The 16,691-nt window shown below is 39.8% G+C and overlaps 1 protein-coding gene across 2 annotated transcripts in view; it reads right to left on the reverse strand.

Moving 5' to 3' along the window:
• Window positions 1-15,497, reverse strand: part of HNRNPLL (heterogeneous nuclear ribonucleoprotein L like) — a 29,506-nt gene extending 14,009 nt beyond the window's left edge. For both annotated transcript variants that reach the window (XM_036435068.2, XM_036435067.2), the window contains exons 1-6: window positions 15,016-15,497; window positions 8,269-8,387; window positions 6,028-6,265; window positions 4,674-4,759; window positions 2,950-3,046; window positions 2,789-2,861 (exon numbers count right to left, since the gene is read on the reverse strand). In XM_036435068.2, coding sequence (XP_036290961.1) covers window positions 2,789-2,861; window positions 2,950-3,046; window positions 4,674-4,759; window positions 6,028-6,265; window positions 8,269-8,387; window positions 15,016-15,207 — 805 coding nt within the window. In that variant the 5' untranslated portion in view covers window positions 15,208-15,497. The remainder of the gene's footprint in view (window positions 1-2,788; window positions 2,862-2,949; window positions 3,047-4,673; window positions 4,760-6,027; window positions 6,266-8,268; window positions 8,388-15,015) is intronic.
• Window positions 15,498-16,691: the final 1,194 nt, after the last annotated feature.

Here is a 16,691-nt window from a genome sequence, read left to right on the forward strand (position 1 = left end):
CTTCTCCAAGTGCTTCAAAGCTATGATCCTCCCACTCCATTTCCCCAAAGTCATTTCTTCTCCGGACTAAGTAGTCACAGTTCCCTTTTTTCATTAAATCAGCATCATTTAAGTCTCACTCCTCTTGAATCAATCCAATCTGCTAATACACTGTACTAATGTGCCTCTATTTAAGCATGCCACCAACCACTAAATACAAATCTAATCTAGAAATTTTCAACCAATATCAGCTTGTTTTCAGGGTTCCATTTTATTGAGATAGTTAATGATGTGCTATAAAGAGCAGTGGATTGAGAAACAGATCCCCACTTAACCACTAATTTGCAGTAAATCATAGGAAAAATCTTCATTCATAAAATCAAGAAGTTAGGGTAGATACACTCTCCAAGTTATCTTTCAGCCAAACATCCTCATTATTAATCATTCTCTTTATTTGAAGCATTTACTACCTAATATAAGGTCACAAAAAAATAGAAGTGTACAGAAGAGTCATACACTGAACACACCAGTCTATAAATAGTGTTTGTAACCTTTCCTGGATTCATCAGAAATCTGATGGAAGATGTGGGCCTTCTCTCCCAAAACATACATATATAGACAAGTTTTGCTTAACATTTCAGGAGGGATTCTCTGGAGTCCAGGCTTAGAATGTCCGGCTTATATTTATAAAAGCACTTTGTTTTGGTAGAAAAGTTACACTTCAATATCAACTTGAGTAGAAGCTAGTCACAACAAAAACATAAACTGCTATCATCTTGCCAGACAACAAAAATTCTTTTCCCTTGAAAGCATAACCAACTAAAATTCTGTTTGACTTTCTTTAATCTACTTCACTGTTTAAATATCTACCTTACACAATCCTAAACTTTTCTGACTACAATTCCCTGCATGAGAAATTAATGTAAGCTGGATTTGTATAAACTTTTGATCTTTTAAAAGAATAGATGTTAACACTATCAAAATAAGAAGTATGTCTATAAATGTTTTAAGAGACATTAAAAAAAAGTAACCAAAATCCCTATTTCAAATAAGTAAAACAATACCCCTGAGTGTTCAATAACTGACTATAATTTGACAGAAGTGAGAGATTTCTCATCAACCACTTGTTCTGTTGTTTGAGCAACAAGGCTTTGTTTTCCAATACTGGATTCAACTGCACCAAGCCTGCACCAAGCAGACTACTGTGAGAAGTGAAAAATGTGGGGGGCCAGACAAAGCTGCATTACCAAACAAATCTTTTGTAACCCCATACACAAGGCAAGATAATTTCCTGAAAATTGAGAATTAAAGGGGCCAATCATCCAAAAGTCCTAAATATTTAGAGTCCAAGGACCACTGCATTGTATTTTTTCTTTGGGCAAGAGTACATACTCTTATTATAGAGTCCCTACCGCCCAAGATGTTTTGGATGCCATAAAATTTTTTCTTATTTTATTAAATTTTACAGACATTCTCATCTTGGTGAGTTTTCCCAACATATGGTTCAGATGCTGATATTGTAGTTGAGATGTAGCCAATATTGCAGCCCCCTTGTTTTTACAAGATCCACATTTTAACCTGTATATTCCAAAATTGCCACACACTTCATTGAACAAGTTTACCAGTAAAATCTATGCTCATGAAATCTAGCATTTATAGATTATAGGTGAAAATGTATCTCAAATGAACTGCTCTTATATTCAGATTTATCAAGTTTAAATATATTCTACCTTGAACAGACATGTTATTTTCACCTACATTTGAAATGTCAAAATTTCGAGTTACACAAATTAACATGAGTGATAACCTTAAATTGTTACAAGAAGTAACAACTTATAAACAGCCACTTTACAAAAATCAAACCACACAGAAAATTGTCTTTTACATATCATGCACCTTTTCATTATATTATTCTATTCAATGCCCACACTGGAGGGGAAAAACTTAAGTGCAGCAAGTGTGCACCTTTCTAATCCTTTGGTCGTTAATATCTGTGTGGACTGGTTGAGCATTATCAATTCCCAAGACCTGTAAATAAATTGGCCCTGGTATTTGCCAATTAACAATTTGAATCTAAGCTGCAAACAGTTACAGTAAAGGGCAATAATATTTACAACATTGTAAGTAACGTCTAGTGTTACACTAACATTCATTAGTGTAAAATCTTAAATTCTACAACTGAAACCTTAAGGGAAATCAGACCAATAGATACATACAACTTGAATACATGGGCACAGTCTATCATGGTGTTCATCCCATGCCAAGTCTGAAGTACTGTTAAGTGTCCTCCTTTAAAAACTTGGGTGATGGTGCATGCAGTATGCAGTCAAGGTGAATTGCAAGTCTGAGTTTTTCAGAGGGCTTTTTGCTGATGCCGATGTTGTGCATGATGAAGTGTAGAGTCAGCCTGCTGGAGTCCTCTATCCTTCTTAATGCCTTGTCCAGCTTGGGGGGAAAGTCCTTTCCATAGAGAAGCAGTGTGCAAGTTTGAAGTTTGTAAGGAATGTTCTGAATCAGTTTCCTCTCCTCCAAAGAGAGAGAGCTGCTTGGAGAAATGCAAGTCCTTGAACTGCGGGCGTGCTTGTATGTGTGGGCTCCTTTGTTGAACTAAATATAAATAACTCAGTACATACCAGTAGGGGGCACTAATGTTCAAGGTTATTTTCCAGCATTACATGGCCTTTTGCAACAAAAGCATTCACCAACATTTTCATTTGAATGAACTAGCTCATCTCAGGAAAAAGGAATCTAAACTGCATGTAAAAATTTTCAGATGTAAGTACAATTCTAAAATGCATAAAATACTTACCTCGTCTTCCCAAATATGGTTTAGTGTAGTCCCAACTGTCATTGTCATTCCTAATAACATTTAGACGAGTTGGCTGTTAAGATTAAAAAGAAAATTCAAATTTAATATATAATATCAGAGCATAAATATTTCTTTGGTGAAGTGTTGAAAAAAATATTTACCCTTGCATATTCAATTTTTAGTGTGCAACATCCAGCATATATATCTGCTCCATTGAGTGCTGCTTTAGCTTTCTGGGCACAAAGGACTGATTCAAACATAAGCTCTATTAAGGAAATCTGGTTTAAGATGACTGATGTTTTTTTTTGTTGTTGTTTTTTTTAATATATTTTATTGATATTTTACAGAGAGGAAGAGAGAGGGATAGAGAGTTAGAAATATCAATGAGAGAGGGTCATCGACCAGCTGCCTCTTGCACACCCCCTACTGGGGATGTGCCCACAACCACGGTACATGCCCTTGACCGGAATCGAACCCGGGACCTTTCAGTCCGCAGGCCGACGCTCTATCCACTGAGCCAAACCGGTTCTGGCTAAGATGACCGATGTTTAATCATTATCCAATCCCTAAGAAAGGACTTAAAAAATAAGAAACAACTCTTTCACTTCTGGAAATGTTTTACCAAATAAAATTTCTAGATGAATTTTAGTAGGAGAATTTAATTTTAATATCAAAGGTACCATTGTAGGGTACATAAAGGTCTAAGAACTATGTTGTACACTTGAAACTAATATAATACTGTATGCCAACTGTAATTTAAAAATAAATTTAAAAAGAAAAATAAGGATCAATGATATTAAAAGTAACATAATCCAACCTACCTATCTACATATTAATCCTTCTAAGTAATCAGAAATACTTTAAAATTAGAGAGAAGGGAAAGGGGCATGGTCACATTCCCCAGCAAAAGGGAAGTTGTATCTCGAAACAGGCAATATTTTACTATTAACATTACAAAGAACCAAAGTAACACAAGACAAACATTGAATTTGTATTTATTTCTGAAAAGTCAGGTGTTTTATAATCATGTAACTATCCTCATTTTGTTGGTTTTTAAAATATGTCTGTAATTTTTTAAATTCTGTAATTCTTTCCAAAAATCAAATCACAAAAATGGTCAGGAAAAAAAAAATCTCTCCCCAAGCACCATTAGAGTTTACTATAAAGCCCTAACCTTTCTCTAGAAAGTTTTTTAGTGGGATTGTACTTTATTTACTATTTTACAACTTGTTCTTTTTATTCAACATATAACTAATTTAATAAAAAAATATTTCTTACATAAACTATGACCATCTAAGAGTTAATAAAGAAAGATTTATTGATTCTAAAGTTTTGGTACTTCCAAATAACCTATTTTAAAAAGAGCTTCAGAAAAGTTCATTCAAGATAAATTTTAAAAAGGTAAAAGTGGCCGGGACCCGTTTGGCTCAGTGGATAAGAGCGTCGGCCTGCGGACTGAAGGGTCCCAGGTTCGATTCCGGTCAAGGGCATGTACCTTGGTTGCGGGTACATTCCCAGTAGGGGGTGTGCAAGAGGCAGCTGATCGATGATTCTCTCCCATCGATGTTTCTAACTCTCTATCCCTCTCTCTTCCTCTCTGTGAAAAATCAATAAAAATATATTTAAAAAAAAGAAAAAAGGGTAAAAGTGTACATATTATCAAAGTGTTATTTTTTTCCCCCAGTAAAAAGGCAAAGCACTGAATTGTTTCATGGTAGCAAGCAAAATTCTCTATGGGTGTAGCAGTTTCATTTTTTAAATCTCAGAAAAAGAGATTGAGAGGGAATAAACACCACTTGCCTAGAAATGATTACATAGGAAAAACTAAGGTCTATGTTACACAGCATTCACACATATAAATAAAAACATTATAAATAAAGGATATTCAACCATTGCTTGAATCCCATTTCTCTTGAATATAACGATACGTTGCACTTTTCCAACAGGGTTGCATACAGTATATAAAACATCCTAAGAAGGAAAGGAAAAGATTTCTTCATATTTTGTATCTGGAAAAACATTAAAGCTATACCCTGATTTCATTTATTTAAAAAACTAACAAGGGCGGAGGTAGGCTGGGAGACAACAATGGGGGGAAAAGAGGATATATGTAATACTTTCAACAATAAAAAATTTTTAAAAACTATCAAGGTGTCACTTCTATTAATTGCTAATTAAACTTTAAAAATTGTTATACTTTAATAAAGCTAAAGTTACTTCCTCACCTATACAATATACCAACACATTAGAGAAATTCCAATGAAACATTTGAACTTTACCTATTTGATCCCTAAATGAATCCTCAATTTTTATTTTCTTAATAGGTGACTAAAATACTGGCTATACACAATTAATTACAAAACTATAATGATTTTTCCAAATATCATCAAGCAATGTTTCATATTACAATTACTTGAATTACAGTAATACGGTAGATATTTACTAAGTGGTAGTAGAATAGCTCAGTATCCATTTTTTAAGGAACAATGGTTATTCAGAAAAGACCCAAGAAAGATCATTTATACAGTGTTAGATGACTTCGAACAAGATGCCTGAATCACCTAAGAGAGAACTTAAACACCCTCTTACGAATAATTCTTCAACTATCAAGAAATTACCGTTAGGTACTAGGGATACAACAATAAACAAATCAGAGTACTTGTACTAGATGAAGTTATATATTTTTTCCAAAATACCAAATACTGCAAATATAGTAACAGTCTATTAAGCCTATAAATATAAAGATAAATGTCTAATTAAAGTTAAAGCATAAAATACAATTTAAATTTATGTCCCAATATCATATACCCTTACTAGAAATGGTACTAATTAAAGAAATAAGGCCAGTTTTTAACAAGTTTATCAAAAGACCTTATAATAATGACATATGCATCTTACAACATACTATGGGAGCCTGTCATTACCTAATAGATGCTTTTGATACGTGTGCTGGTGTAAGTGAGAGAATTCTTAGATCATTTCCAAGTCTGTCTAATTTCTTATTAGAAACAGTTAACATTGATGCTTTAAATTTGCTTGCTTAAAATTATGGCAACTGTGCTTCTGACCTTTTTAGTACCAGTGCTCACCATTTCTTTGTTCATTAAGCTTAATAATCAAAATTAAGACAATCACTGTTTTTAAATATCTAGATGGCAGTGAAGAAAACTATGTTAGTCATCCTAATGGAAAAGTCCAAAATTTCTTTTAATTTAATTTGGCATATTAAAAATCCATACCACTGTAATTGGATAAAGAGGATTCTGAATTGATAACAGAAGAACTTTGTTGCCTCCTGAAGGATCATCAGTATTTCCTGGCCGAGTGATCCTTTTGCTTGTAGAATAGTTGAAAAAAGCCTGTTGACCAGCAATGTACACAGGTTCATCCGCAGCAAATGTCACGCATTCTTTGGCGCTATCTATGTTCTCAAATTCCACAAGAGCCTGCCGTTTAAATGGCATCATCATCACATAGCTGGAAAGAGATTGGGAGGGAATACCCAAATATAAAACATTATTTGTTTTCAACCAAGTAAAAGCAGAATTTAATAACTACTATCTATTGATTTTTCCAAATAAATAAGTGCACACACTTATAACTGACTATGTTTTCACTTATCTTACTAAAACAGAGAACAGAAAAACAAAATCAATTGCAAACTGACCAAATTTCTCCCCTAAATCTCAACCGAAATATTTTTAAATATTAAAGAATGTGAAAAGGTATTTATTAGAATATCACACATATTTTAAGAATACACTTAAACTGTATTCTGGCACATAATTTTTTTAAAAATCTTTTAAAAGCATTAATGTTAGGAAGATTGGAAGAGCAGAGAGAGAAAAAAGTAACCAAAACGGCTAAGAGACATAGTGGGTGCTTTCAACTTACAACTCAAGACATGTTTACTAAATTTTAAATAAAAACAGGGAGAGGCACAAGATTTACTATACAAATTAGATCCCAAAAGTTCTGTTATAAAATGTGTGGAGCAAGGATAAACATTATGTATGTCAGTGATTTCTGAGGTATGTAAGTTGAGGATAACAGGTTTGCCAAGTTATCTACCTCTCAATGAAGTCACCAAAGAAATTAAGAAAATGTCATGATAGAAGTTATCACCTAAAACTTTTGATGCAATTATTCCTTTCTGTTGGATATCTTTTTTTTAAAAAAAATATATTTTATTGATTTTTTACAGAGAGGAAAGGAGATAGTTAGAAACATCGACGAGAGAGAGTCATCAATCAGCTGCCTCTTGCACACCCTCTAATGGGGTGATGCCCGCAATCAAGGTACATGCCCTCGAACCCGGGACCCGTCAGTCCACAGGCTGATGCTCTATCCACTGAGCCAAACCGGTTTCAGCTCTGTTGGATATCTCTAACCACTCCCTCACTATCTACTTATATACCATCCTTTCAATAGTTAAAAACTCCATATAAATATTTATAAAATTGAAGCAATCAAGCCATCTCAGCAAATAAATAGAAATTTCTGTTTATATATTTTGATGTAGTCTGTGTCACTGAGGCCTACAACAAAACTCCAAACATATTCATTGAGGGAAAAAAAATAATAAAAATCAACTCTAGATTATCCATGCTAACAAGAGAGCAATAACCAGACATACTCCAAAAATAACTTAGGAAGAATTTTTATGTGTCTATTTTTGGTAGCAGTTTCACTTTTCTAATTATGTTTTCACTTAAATCAATATTCATAAGCACACACCAGCTGTGTGAATATGCTAGGATAAAACACTGCTCGGGACCTGCATAAGAGCTCACCACAACATGTAACTAAACAAATAATGCCTACCTTTCATCTATGCATTTTTAGCTGCCAGTTCCTAAATATTCCAAAATAATTTCTTAATCAGTATTTAAGCCCTGGCCAATGTTGCTAAGTGGTCAGAGCATCAACACTCGCACCAAAGGGTCTTGGGCTCTATACCTGGTCAAGGGAACACACCTGGGTTGCAGGTTCAATTCCTGGCTCTTGCTGGGGTGTAGCTCTTGTCAGAGTGTATGAGGGAGGCAACCAATCCATGTGTCTCTTTCACATTGATGTTGCTTTCTCCATCCTCCTCCTCCCTCCCTCCCTTTCACACACTCTAAAAAGACTGGTGGAAAAAATATCCTTGGGTGAGGATTAAAATCAGTATTTAAGTACCGCTAACCACTTGAAACTTTGAAGATGAAGGGTGTAATCAACTCATTGGTTTAAAGCAGTGTTAAGAAGGAAACATGGACTCATTTGAAATCAGATGAAAGAAGCAATAATTTTACATATACAACCTACAATAGTTGGGAAGTGAGAGGTGATCAAGGCCACAAAAATATAACCAGGCATCATCCCGGAAAGGTTAAAAACAAGATTCTAAAGAAATTCAGTGATAACATCAAGGCAACAGCAACCCAGCAGCTGGGTCTACCATGCTGTTTTCAATCTGCATGGAGTCCTATTGTCCTTACCATATTGTCCCAAATTTTTCCAGAGCCTCCACAAGGTCTGCTTCCACCACAGATTCACAGAGTCCTCGAACATGGACAACGGGTGAAACAGAAACCTTATGATGACTTCCACCTGCCTCCTAGCAAGAGAAAATAATTTGTAATTAAAAACTTTAAAAACTCAAATTATATTTCTTAGCACATTCAACTTTGTCTTAAAAAACAAACTTTTTTTTTAAGTTGCGGTGAAGGCCTGGGAGAGGGGAGCATGGTGGAGAGGGTCAATGGAGGGGTTTGAAAAAGGGGGACTTGTGTAATACTTTCAGCAATAAAGACATCCATAGGTGTACGATTTTTGTCCAGTCTCTTCCCACACCCCCCTTACCCATCTCCCTCCGAGAATTGTCAGTCCACTCCCTTTCTATGGCCCTGATTCTACTATATTTTTATTTTTAAAATTAAAATAGCTCTCTCATTTACTTATTCAAGTTTTATTAAGGCAAAGATTTATATTTACAGGGCACCTCTCTTGCATCTCATCAGAAATTATTCCCATATATAGTTCACTCATATATGGATATATAAGTGTATATATGGATATATAGAGATATCCCAAAAATCTATTAAATGAAAGGTTTCTTTGTTCTCCAAACAGACTAATCTAAAAGCACTATAAAACTTAAATCATTTAAAGAAAATTTTAAATCCCTTTATGGCTATTTTAAAAGACTTGCCAATTTTTTTCATTATAAAGACTAGAAAAATAGACATATGCCAATAAAATATGTCAGCATTTTTTTAAAAAAAGAACTGATTTAAATATGTAAAGTAACCAGGGAACTATGCTATATGATTGGCATAGACAAAAAACAATTTCAGTCCTTTGCAAATATTAATTCAGTCCTTCAAATTTCATTGTAATTGCTTAGGTTTAGTCTTTTCTATGCTTACAGATATTCATTACATGTCACTACATTTAAAACAAATCATTCTGATTGTTCCCTATGTAAACCAACATTCTCTTAGCAACCTTAACAAACGAAACCCTGCCTATGTGAAACTCAACAACCAAATGTGCATTATCACCATATTAAGCTCCAAATATAATTGGACAGCAATGTAAAAATAGAGCTCTAAATAAAACCTAAGAACCTGAATTTAGACACGCATTTAAAGTAGAAATAACAAGTTTTACTCTAAAATCTCCATCGATCCTTAGATATCAGCTGGCAAAGGTTAAAATGCAAAAAAAAAAAAAACAGTGCCTATATTGTCCTAGACTCTTCAAAAAGTTAATATCAAAAAACAGTAGATTTCAGAATGAGATTGGAAAGAGACAACAACCAAATGCAATATGTAAGCCTTCGTTTTATAACAGATAAAAACTGCTACAAAGGCATCTTAGGAACAATTGGAGAATTTAAATAGGATATTAGATTATATAATGGAATTATTGTCTTAGATACCATTATAATGGTAACGGTTTAAGAAAGAGTATCTCTATTCTTAGGAATAGCTGCGATTCTTAAGGATAATTGTAATGCTTATAAACTACTTTCAAATAGTTTAGGGGGGAAATGTATATGTAGAGAGATATAGAGATTAAAATCCCAAATAACACTTTAAAAATATTAATTGAACATTTTATATGATAAAAAATTGGGAAAGTATTTCATTATATATTTAAGATCTGCAAAAGGGTACGAACAATATAACTTACTACCCAGTCTATTAATTGAAACTACCAACCAGTTAAACACACCTCTCCTACCTCCCTTCCCATCACGGATCAACACTATCTTCAGATAGTGCTAAGGAACATGACTTTTTCAAACTGGTCTTCTCACCAAGAAATGGATTATAGGACCAATTTAAGAATCTCTCAAAAGATCTGATTAATATATTATGACTTATATTTCCCAAATGAAACAGATGGAAACTCAATTCATCCTATAGAAGCTGGAAAATACTGAATGCTATCAGTATGATATTTAGGAGGAGATATGAATATCTCACAATTATCTCAACCTCAAGACAGAAAACGTTTTCCAACCTCTTGTATTTCCCTTATTCCCACTCAATGGATTTGCCATTGATATTTCTCTATCTTTAAATTATGTCTCCTTTTAACTTTAAAATTTCTCATCCTTTCTGTAGTTTATTATAAAAGTAAAAAAAAAAAAACTTAAAAAAAAACCCCACAATCCTAGGGTTGTTTCCAAATATAAAACTGACATATTAAAGATCTCTTTTCAAACTATATTTTCAACCCTTCCTCTCCTCCACCCCAAAATACTTTACTAAATCAGTGTTTTCTTGGGAACCACGGCCACCACCAGATGGGGTCTTGGTCCACCCCGCCTCCCGGGGGCCACAGCTGCAGCCACCGCAGCTTCCGGGGAGAGATGCGTGCCCCTTCCGGAAGCAGGGCAGGCCTGCGGGTGCACCACACCCGGGTGCTTGAAGATGGGAAGAAACCTGATTTCTCCCTGGACAGAAACAAGCGCTTTAAGTTTATGCTAGGCAAGGAGGAGGTGGTCCGAGGCTGGGAGAAGGGGTTGCCCAGATGAGTGTGGGTCAGAGCCGAACTGGACTATCTCCCCAGACTATGCCCAGGGTGCTCCTGGGTACCCAGACATCATCCCATCAAATGCCACTTAGGAAGGTCTTGTTGGCCAACTATGAAGGCATTATTCGATCCCCACTGCAGGCTATAGGTCAGCCTCGTCATAAGCAATCCAAACTCCCTTCCCTCAAAGGCTACCTCAGGGACAAACTCTAGTAACCCCAATCTTAAGTGCTAATTTTGACAACTGGAGGTTGAAGACCAAACTCTATTAAATAACAGAGAAGGACCGAAACCGGTTTGGCTCAGTGGTGGAGCGTCGGTCTGCGGACTGAAGGGTCCCGGGTTCGATTCCGGACAAGGGCATGTACTTTGGTTGCAGGCACATCCCCGGTGAGGGGTGTGCAGGAGGCAGCTGGTAGATGTTTCTCTCTCATCGACATTTCTAGCTCTCTATCCCTCTCTCCTCCTCTCTGTAAAAAATCAATAAAATATATTTAAAAAATAAAATAACAGAGAAGGGAAGCTTCCATCTAAGAGGAATAAGCAGGATGCATTAGTATCTCTTCATACAGAACAGCAACAGCTGAGCTGTAAATTCACAAGGGCCTCATGCTTTTTGTTTTCCCAGCATCTCCATGTCCATTTGTTCAGGAGCCACTCAACTGTCTTCTCCGCCCTGTGATAGGATTAAGAAAGACCACCTCAAATTCAGTAATTCATCCCCCAACACCAGGCAGACCCACTGCCAAGTGGTTATCCAGCCTCTCCTTAAACACCTTCTACTTCAGTGAGGTAGAGTAGTGAGACATCACCACCTAGTGAGACAACACCTTATACTTGAGAAAATTCTTCATAATATGACATCCATTCCTGTCTCCCTGTAGTTTCCCATCCAAAATGGCTTCTGGAGTCAGATCAGCTTTTGAATCTTTGGACACTTATTGGCTCAGTGACCTTAGGCTAGTTACTTAATCTTTCTCAGTTTGACTTAAAAAAGAACAGTACCCTCAACCATGTAAGATTACCATAAATAAATGAAACAAAAAATGCTTAGCAGTGCAAGATGTAGTTATTCAATAAATGTTGGCACTCCTGCCTTTATCTATATTTCTCTCTTCTACATGAGAGTCTTTGATTGCTTATAATGGTTAAATCGCACCACTAAGTTTACCCTTTGGGATAAATGTCCCTCCAGTTTCTCCTAACATTCTTCTTATGATGTGATTTTTAAAAAAAAAATATAACATCAATGATGAGAGTCCCTGATCAGCTGCCTCCTGCTGGGATGGAACCCCCCAACTGGGCATGAGCCCTGACTGGGAATCGAACAGTGACCTCCTGGTTCATAGGTAGACGCTCAACCACTGAGCCATGCTGGACGGGCTTATGATGGGGTTTTTAAGTGCCCTCGCCATTCTGGCAATCTTTCTCTGGATACTTAAGAATTTATCAATGTAGTATCAAGAAAGGAATACAGCATTTCCAGATAGTCAAGATTATCCCTTCTTTGACTTTAAAGACTTTATATAGACAAAGGACAAACTAGTTTTAAGGGGCAGCTGCAAATATTTTTGAACTCACACTATGCTTAGAGTTTATATTTTTTTCTTATCAAACAATCACATCTCTTTACTTGTCCTTTTTAAAAAGAAACAATTCAGCATATCCAAAATATAAGAACCGCTTTAATTTTCCTATTTGAAGTTTTTAGGTATATTTGATCACCTAACAAAAATTAAAAAAGAAAAGCCATGTGATTCGAATTACTTTTTAAAAATAACTTTTTTTTTTTTTTTTTTTTTCCCCCGAAACCGGTTTGGCTCTGCGGACTGAAAGGTCCCAGGTTTGATTCCGGTCAAGGACATGTATGTTGGTTACGGACACATCCCCAGTGGGGGGGTGTGCAAGAGGCAGCTGGTCGATGTTTCTCTCTCATCGACGTTTCTAGCTCTCTATCTCTCTCCCTTCCTCTCTGTAAAAAAATCAATAAAATATATTATAAATAAATAAATAAATAAAATAACCTTTTTCCCCCTCAGGTACTACAAATCCTTTGGTTTTGCCTACCCAGAAACCCTCCCTTCCCCCTTTCCATTTCTTCTGGTTAAACACACACACACATACAAAAAACTTCCTCCAATCCACATTATTATATTGGTATTCTCAATCAGTCTTGCTTCCCCAACTTCAGAGATAGCACGATTAGTTCTGGGAATGAAGTGAGAGACAAAAAAAACAACAAAAAACAGGTTGATCAGAGATAAATATGGGCCTTGAGGAAGAGAGAATGTTCTCTTTATTTGCTAGTTAGATAGCGCTGCAACATGGAAAGAATCAAGTCTCTATGACATCATCTAAATCCCTGCGCCCTGCCATGCCTGGAAGTAGTGTCACAACTTGGCTTTCCCAGTGATATGGGCGAATAAATTCCTTACCCCTGACCCCTTTCTGTTTTGCTTCAGCTCATCCCAGTTGCTGTGACTGTAACTGTGAGCTTTGAAAGTTACATTCAACTTCACAGAGGAAAAAGGAAAGCACTGAATGATGTAAACTCACCGACTTCCCAATAACAGACTTTTTTTTACTATTATATCACTAAGAACTGCACCTGGCACATACATAGTAGGGGCTCAGGAGATTTTTTAATGAGTTAAGAGCTCACAGTGATCATAATCCAACCACCTCGTGTGATAGGTAGCATCTGCCAGGTTGGGTTGACGCCTCTATTAACAGCTTTTTTCATTCTTGTTCTACCACGAAGAAATGAAGCCAAAAGGTGGTAATACCTACTGCTTTTCACTTCTTTCCCAAACCAGGCTTGAAAATCATTTACTGTAGCAGTGTAGCTAACCATTTTACTGCTCCAGAGCACACCTCTTTGCAATGTTTTATTCCACACAGTGCAGTTGCTAGACTCACCCACACGGTCTCTAAGCTTCTCCTGAGGGAGCTAACAAAGTGACTTCATCCCATCTCCCATCTCATATTCACCCAATAAATCTATTAATATTCCTATCATCATTAAAGTGCATCGTGAATGAGTATTAATGTATCTTCAAACTAGATTCTCTACATAACATACATTCCTTTATTTGAGAACCCTGGGATCTACATTTTTATCTTGGCATTTTGCCATCTTGCAAATCTAATAAAAACTAAGGAATACATTTTCATCTTATCAGCAAACAAACCATTTCAACAATCTTTAATTTCCTGTTACTTGCAGAACAGAATTGGGGGAGGGGGGCAAAAACAAGGGAAAAAATAAACAACAAAAAAACAATGAAAAACAAAATCACAATTAAGGCGTGTTACATGTTCCAAGAACATCTAAGTCATTAAGATAGCTTATGCAACAAAAAAGGGCAAAAAAAAACCACACAATTCCTTTGCTTGCTTGTTTCCTTCAAGTCTCCATCCAGCGGGAGCCTGAGTAACCCTTTGCTGTGGATGAAACCATGTTCCCATTCCTCCCGCCTCCAGCGGTTTTTAGAGGAACAAGAATGCAGCAGCGTGTGTTCAAGGCGGGTACGTATACACGGTCAATGAAGAAGTGAGATGATTTTTAAGATCCGTTTTCCTTGAAAGTAGGGATATCCTAACTCCCTACCAATACATTCATTCTTACCCCAAGAAGAGCTAAAAAAGCTGCACTCCGCAATAATCATAAAAAAACAACAACTGGGTAGCAGAGCATGCATGCACGCCATCCCTGCCAAGACTCCTAATGTTTCAGGGAAACCTTCGGGGGCGCCAGAGCCTAGCCAGCCCTTCGGTGAGCCTCCCCCGCCCCTGGGCGAGCAGACGCCCCGCGATCCCGCAACCGTGACCCGCGCGCGCGGATGCCGGGCAGAGGGGCCGAGAGGACCGGCCGGGCCGCAGCCGGGAGAGTCCCACCAACAAAGGGCCCCTGAGCCCCCCGAGCGGAAGCGACGCCTCCCGCCGCCCCTCCCGGACCCTCCCCAAGTTCAGGGCCTGCGGCCAGGCCGGGCCGGGGCCGCGATCGGGGTGCGGGGCAAAGGGAGGGCCCATCCTAAACGCCCCCGAAGAGGCGATCCGGCGCCCCGGCCATCGCAGCAGCGAAGGGCCGGAGGCCCGGAGCCAGTCCCCGCCCCGGGGCCCCGCTTCCCGGGGAGCTGCCGGGCACGGCGGGCGGACGGGCGCACGGACGGACGGACGGGGCGCCGCGCCTTTGTTACCGGCTGCTGCTGCGAGAAGCTCCGGCCGCCGCCGCCATCGCCCCCGCCCCGGGGCGCCGCTTCCCGGCGGCTCTCGCCCTCCTCGGCCGCGTAGTCGATCTCGCCCTCCTCGGTCTTGAGGCGCTTGGCCTGGCTCTCGTACTCCCGATCCTCCTCGTACGTCTCCCTGGGGGAGGAGGAGGAGGAGGACATGGCGACGGCCCGAGGCTCCGGCGGGCGGGCGGGCGGGCGAGGGGCGGCGGCGTGGTGCGGGCCTCGGGGCCGCCGGCCGGTCCGGCCCCGCGCGGGCGTGCGCGGGGGCGGCGCGCCCAGGAGCCGGTGGCTTCGGGGAGGAGGCTCCCGAGCGGCCGCTCCCTCGTCTCAAGGAGCCGACATTCGGCCTCGGCCCGCTCCGCCGCCGTCTCTCCGTCCCACACCCCGAGGGAGCGAATCTAAGGATGGGACGCGGACGCGGCTTCCGGTCTTCCCTCCTCCTCCTCCTCCTCCCCTGATCGGCTGCCCGCCCACCGCCCGGCTCGGCCTCCGCCCCGCCCGCCGCGCCCGCGCCCGCGCCCGCGCCCGCGCCCGCGCCCGCGCCCGCGCCCGCGCCGCGCAGGATGGAATCCAGCCGCAGCCCGCGGGAAGCGCCCCCCACAACCTTTGCCTCCGTCCCTATTGGCAGGTGGGAGAGCCGACCAGGCTTCCCATTGGCTAGAAGGACTGCTCGTCAAAAGCCCAAAGACCCGCCCTCGCCTTCCCGGCTCCTTCCCAGCTTCGACCCTGGCCCAGGAGCCCTGACCGCGCAACGCCCGCCGCGCGCCTCCCTCTCGGGAGGAGCGGTTGCAGCCGCCGGGCGGTCGGCGCTGTTGGGCTACCCTGAAGCTGGGCGAGCGGACAGGGAGGCTTACAAAGGTGTTAGGGCTGCGGGTGTTAACCGCCCTAATTTAAATGCTTGCATTTGTCATGAAAAAGAAGGGAAAACCGCTAGACTTCCTGCAGATTTGCCTTTTACGACGACAGGAGGAGAGGGGGAGAACAGGGTCTGGAACTGCAACAGTGGCCTTCTTCCTACGCTGCGTGCAAAAATCGGATAGAAATGGTGGACTCCCTGCCCCTAGTAGCTGGATATTGGAGATATTTAGTCGGCAATGACTAAAGGCAGCAAGTGCTCCGGGAATGTCAGTTGGATGAGTTAGCACTCATTCGTCCTCTGGGCCTTTCTTTCTTCTTCCCTGCCGATTAAAGGGGGACTTGTCAGTGTACGTTCCTGCTCCAGTGAAATGTTTTAAACCTTCCATATGAAATGTCATCATCCCAACCCTCTTTCCTTTATGCACGAGCTGATGTGCTTCACATTAATTTTTTTTTGAAAGATACAAAAGCCTATCACAGTTCTCTTTGTCACCTAGACCACAGCTCTCTTGCTGAGCCTTGAGGACTCTTCCCAGCTTCTAGTTGCTACTTTCTCTCTTTGCAGCTGGGCCCTTTATACTTGCCTCTTAGGATGTTCTGTTTCAAAGACTGAAAGCGCTTGAAGACAGGAACTGCTCTTTTCATCTTTGCAAACCTAGTTCCAGTACAGTCCCCCGTACACATTAGGGCTCAACAATAACCGAACGAATGGTCCTTGGGAAGTAAAGATCCATTACATCTTCCAGGAGAGTCACTGGCAAATCTAATGCAACCTAATGCTCTCT

Source organism: Pipistrellus kuhlii, unplaced genomic scaffold (assembly GCF_014108245.1).
Source record: "Pipistrellus kuhlii isolate mPipKuh1 unplaced genomic scaffold, mPipKuh1.p scaffold_m20_p_13, whole genome shotgun sequence".
Taxonomy (NCBI): domain Eukaryota; kingdom Metazoa; phylum Chordata; class Mammalia; order Chiroptera; family Vespertilionidae; genus Pipistrellus; species Pipistrellus kuhlii.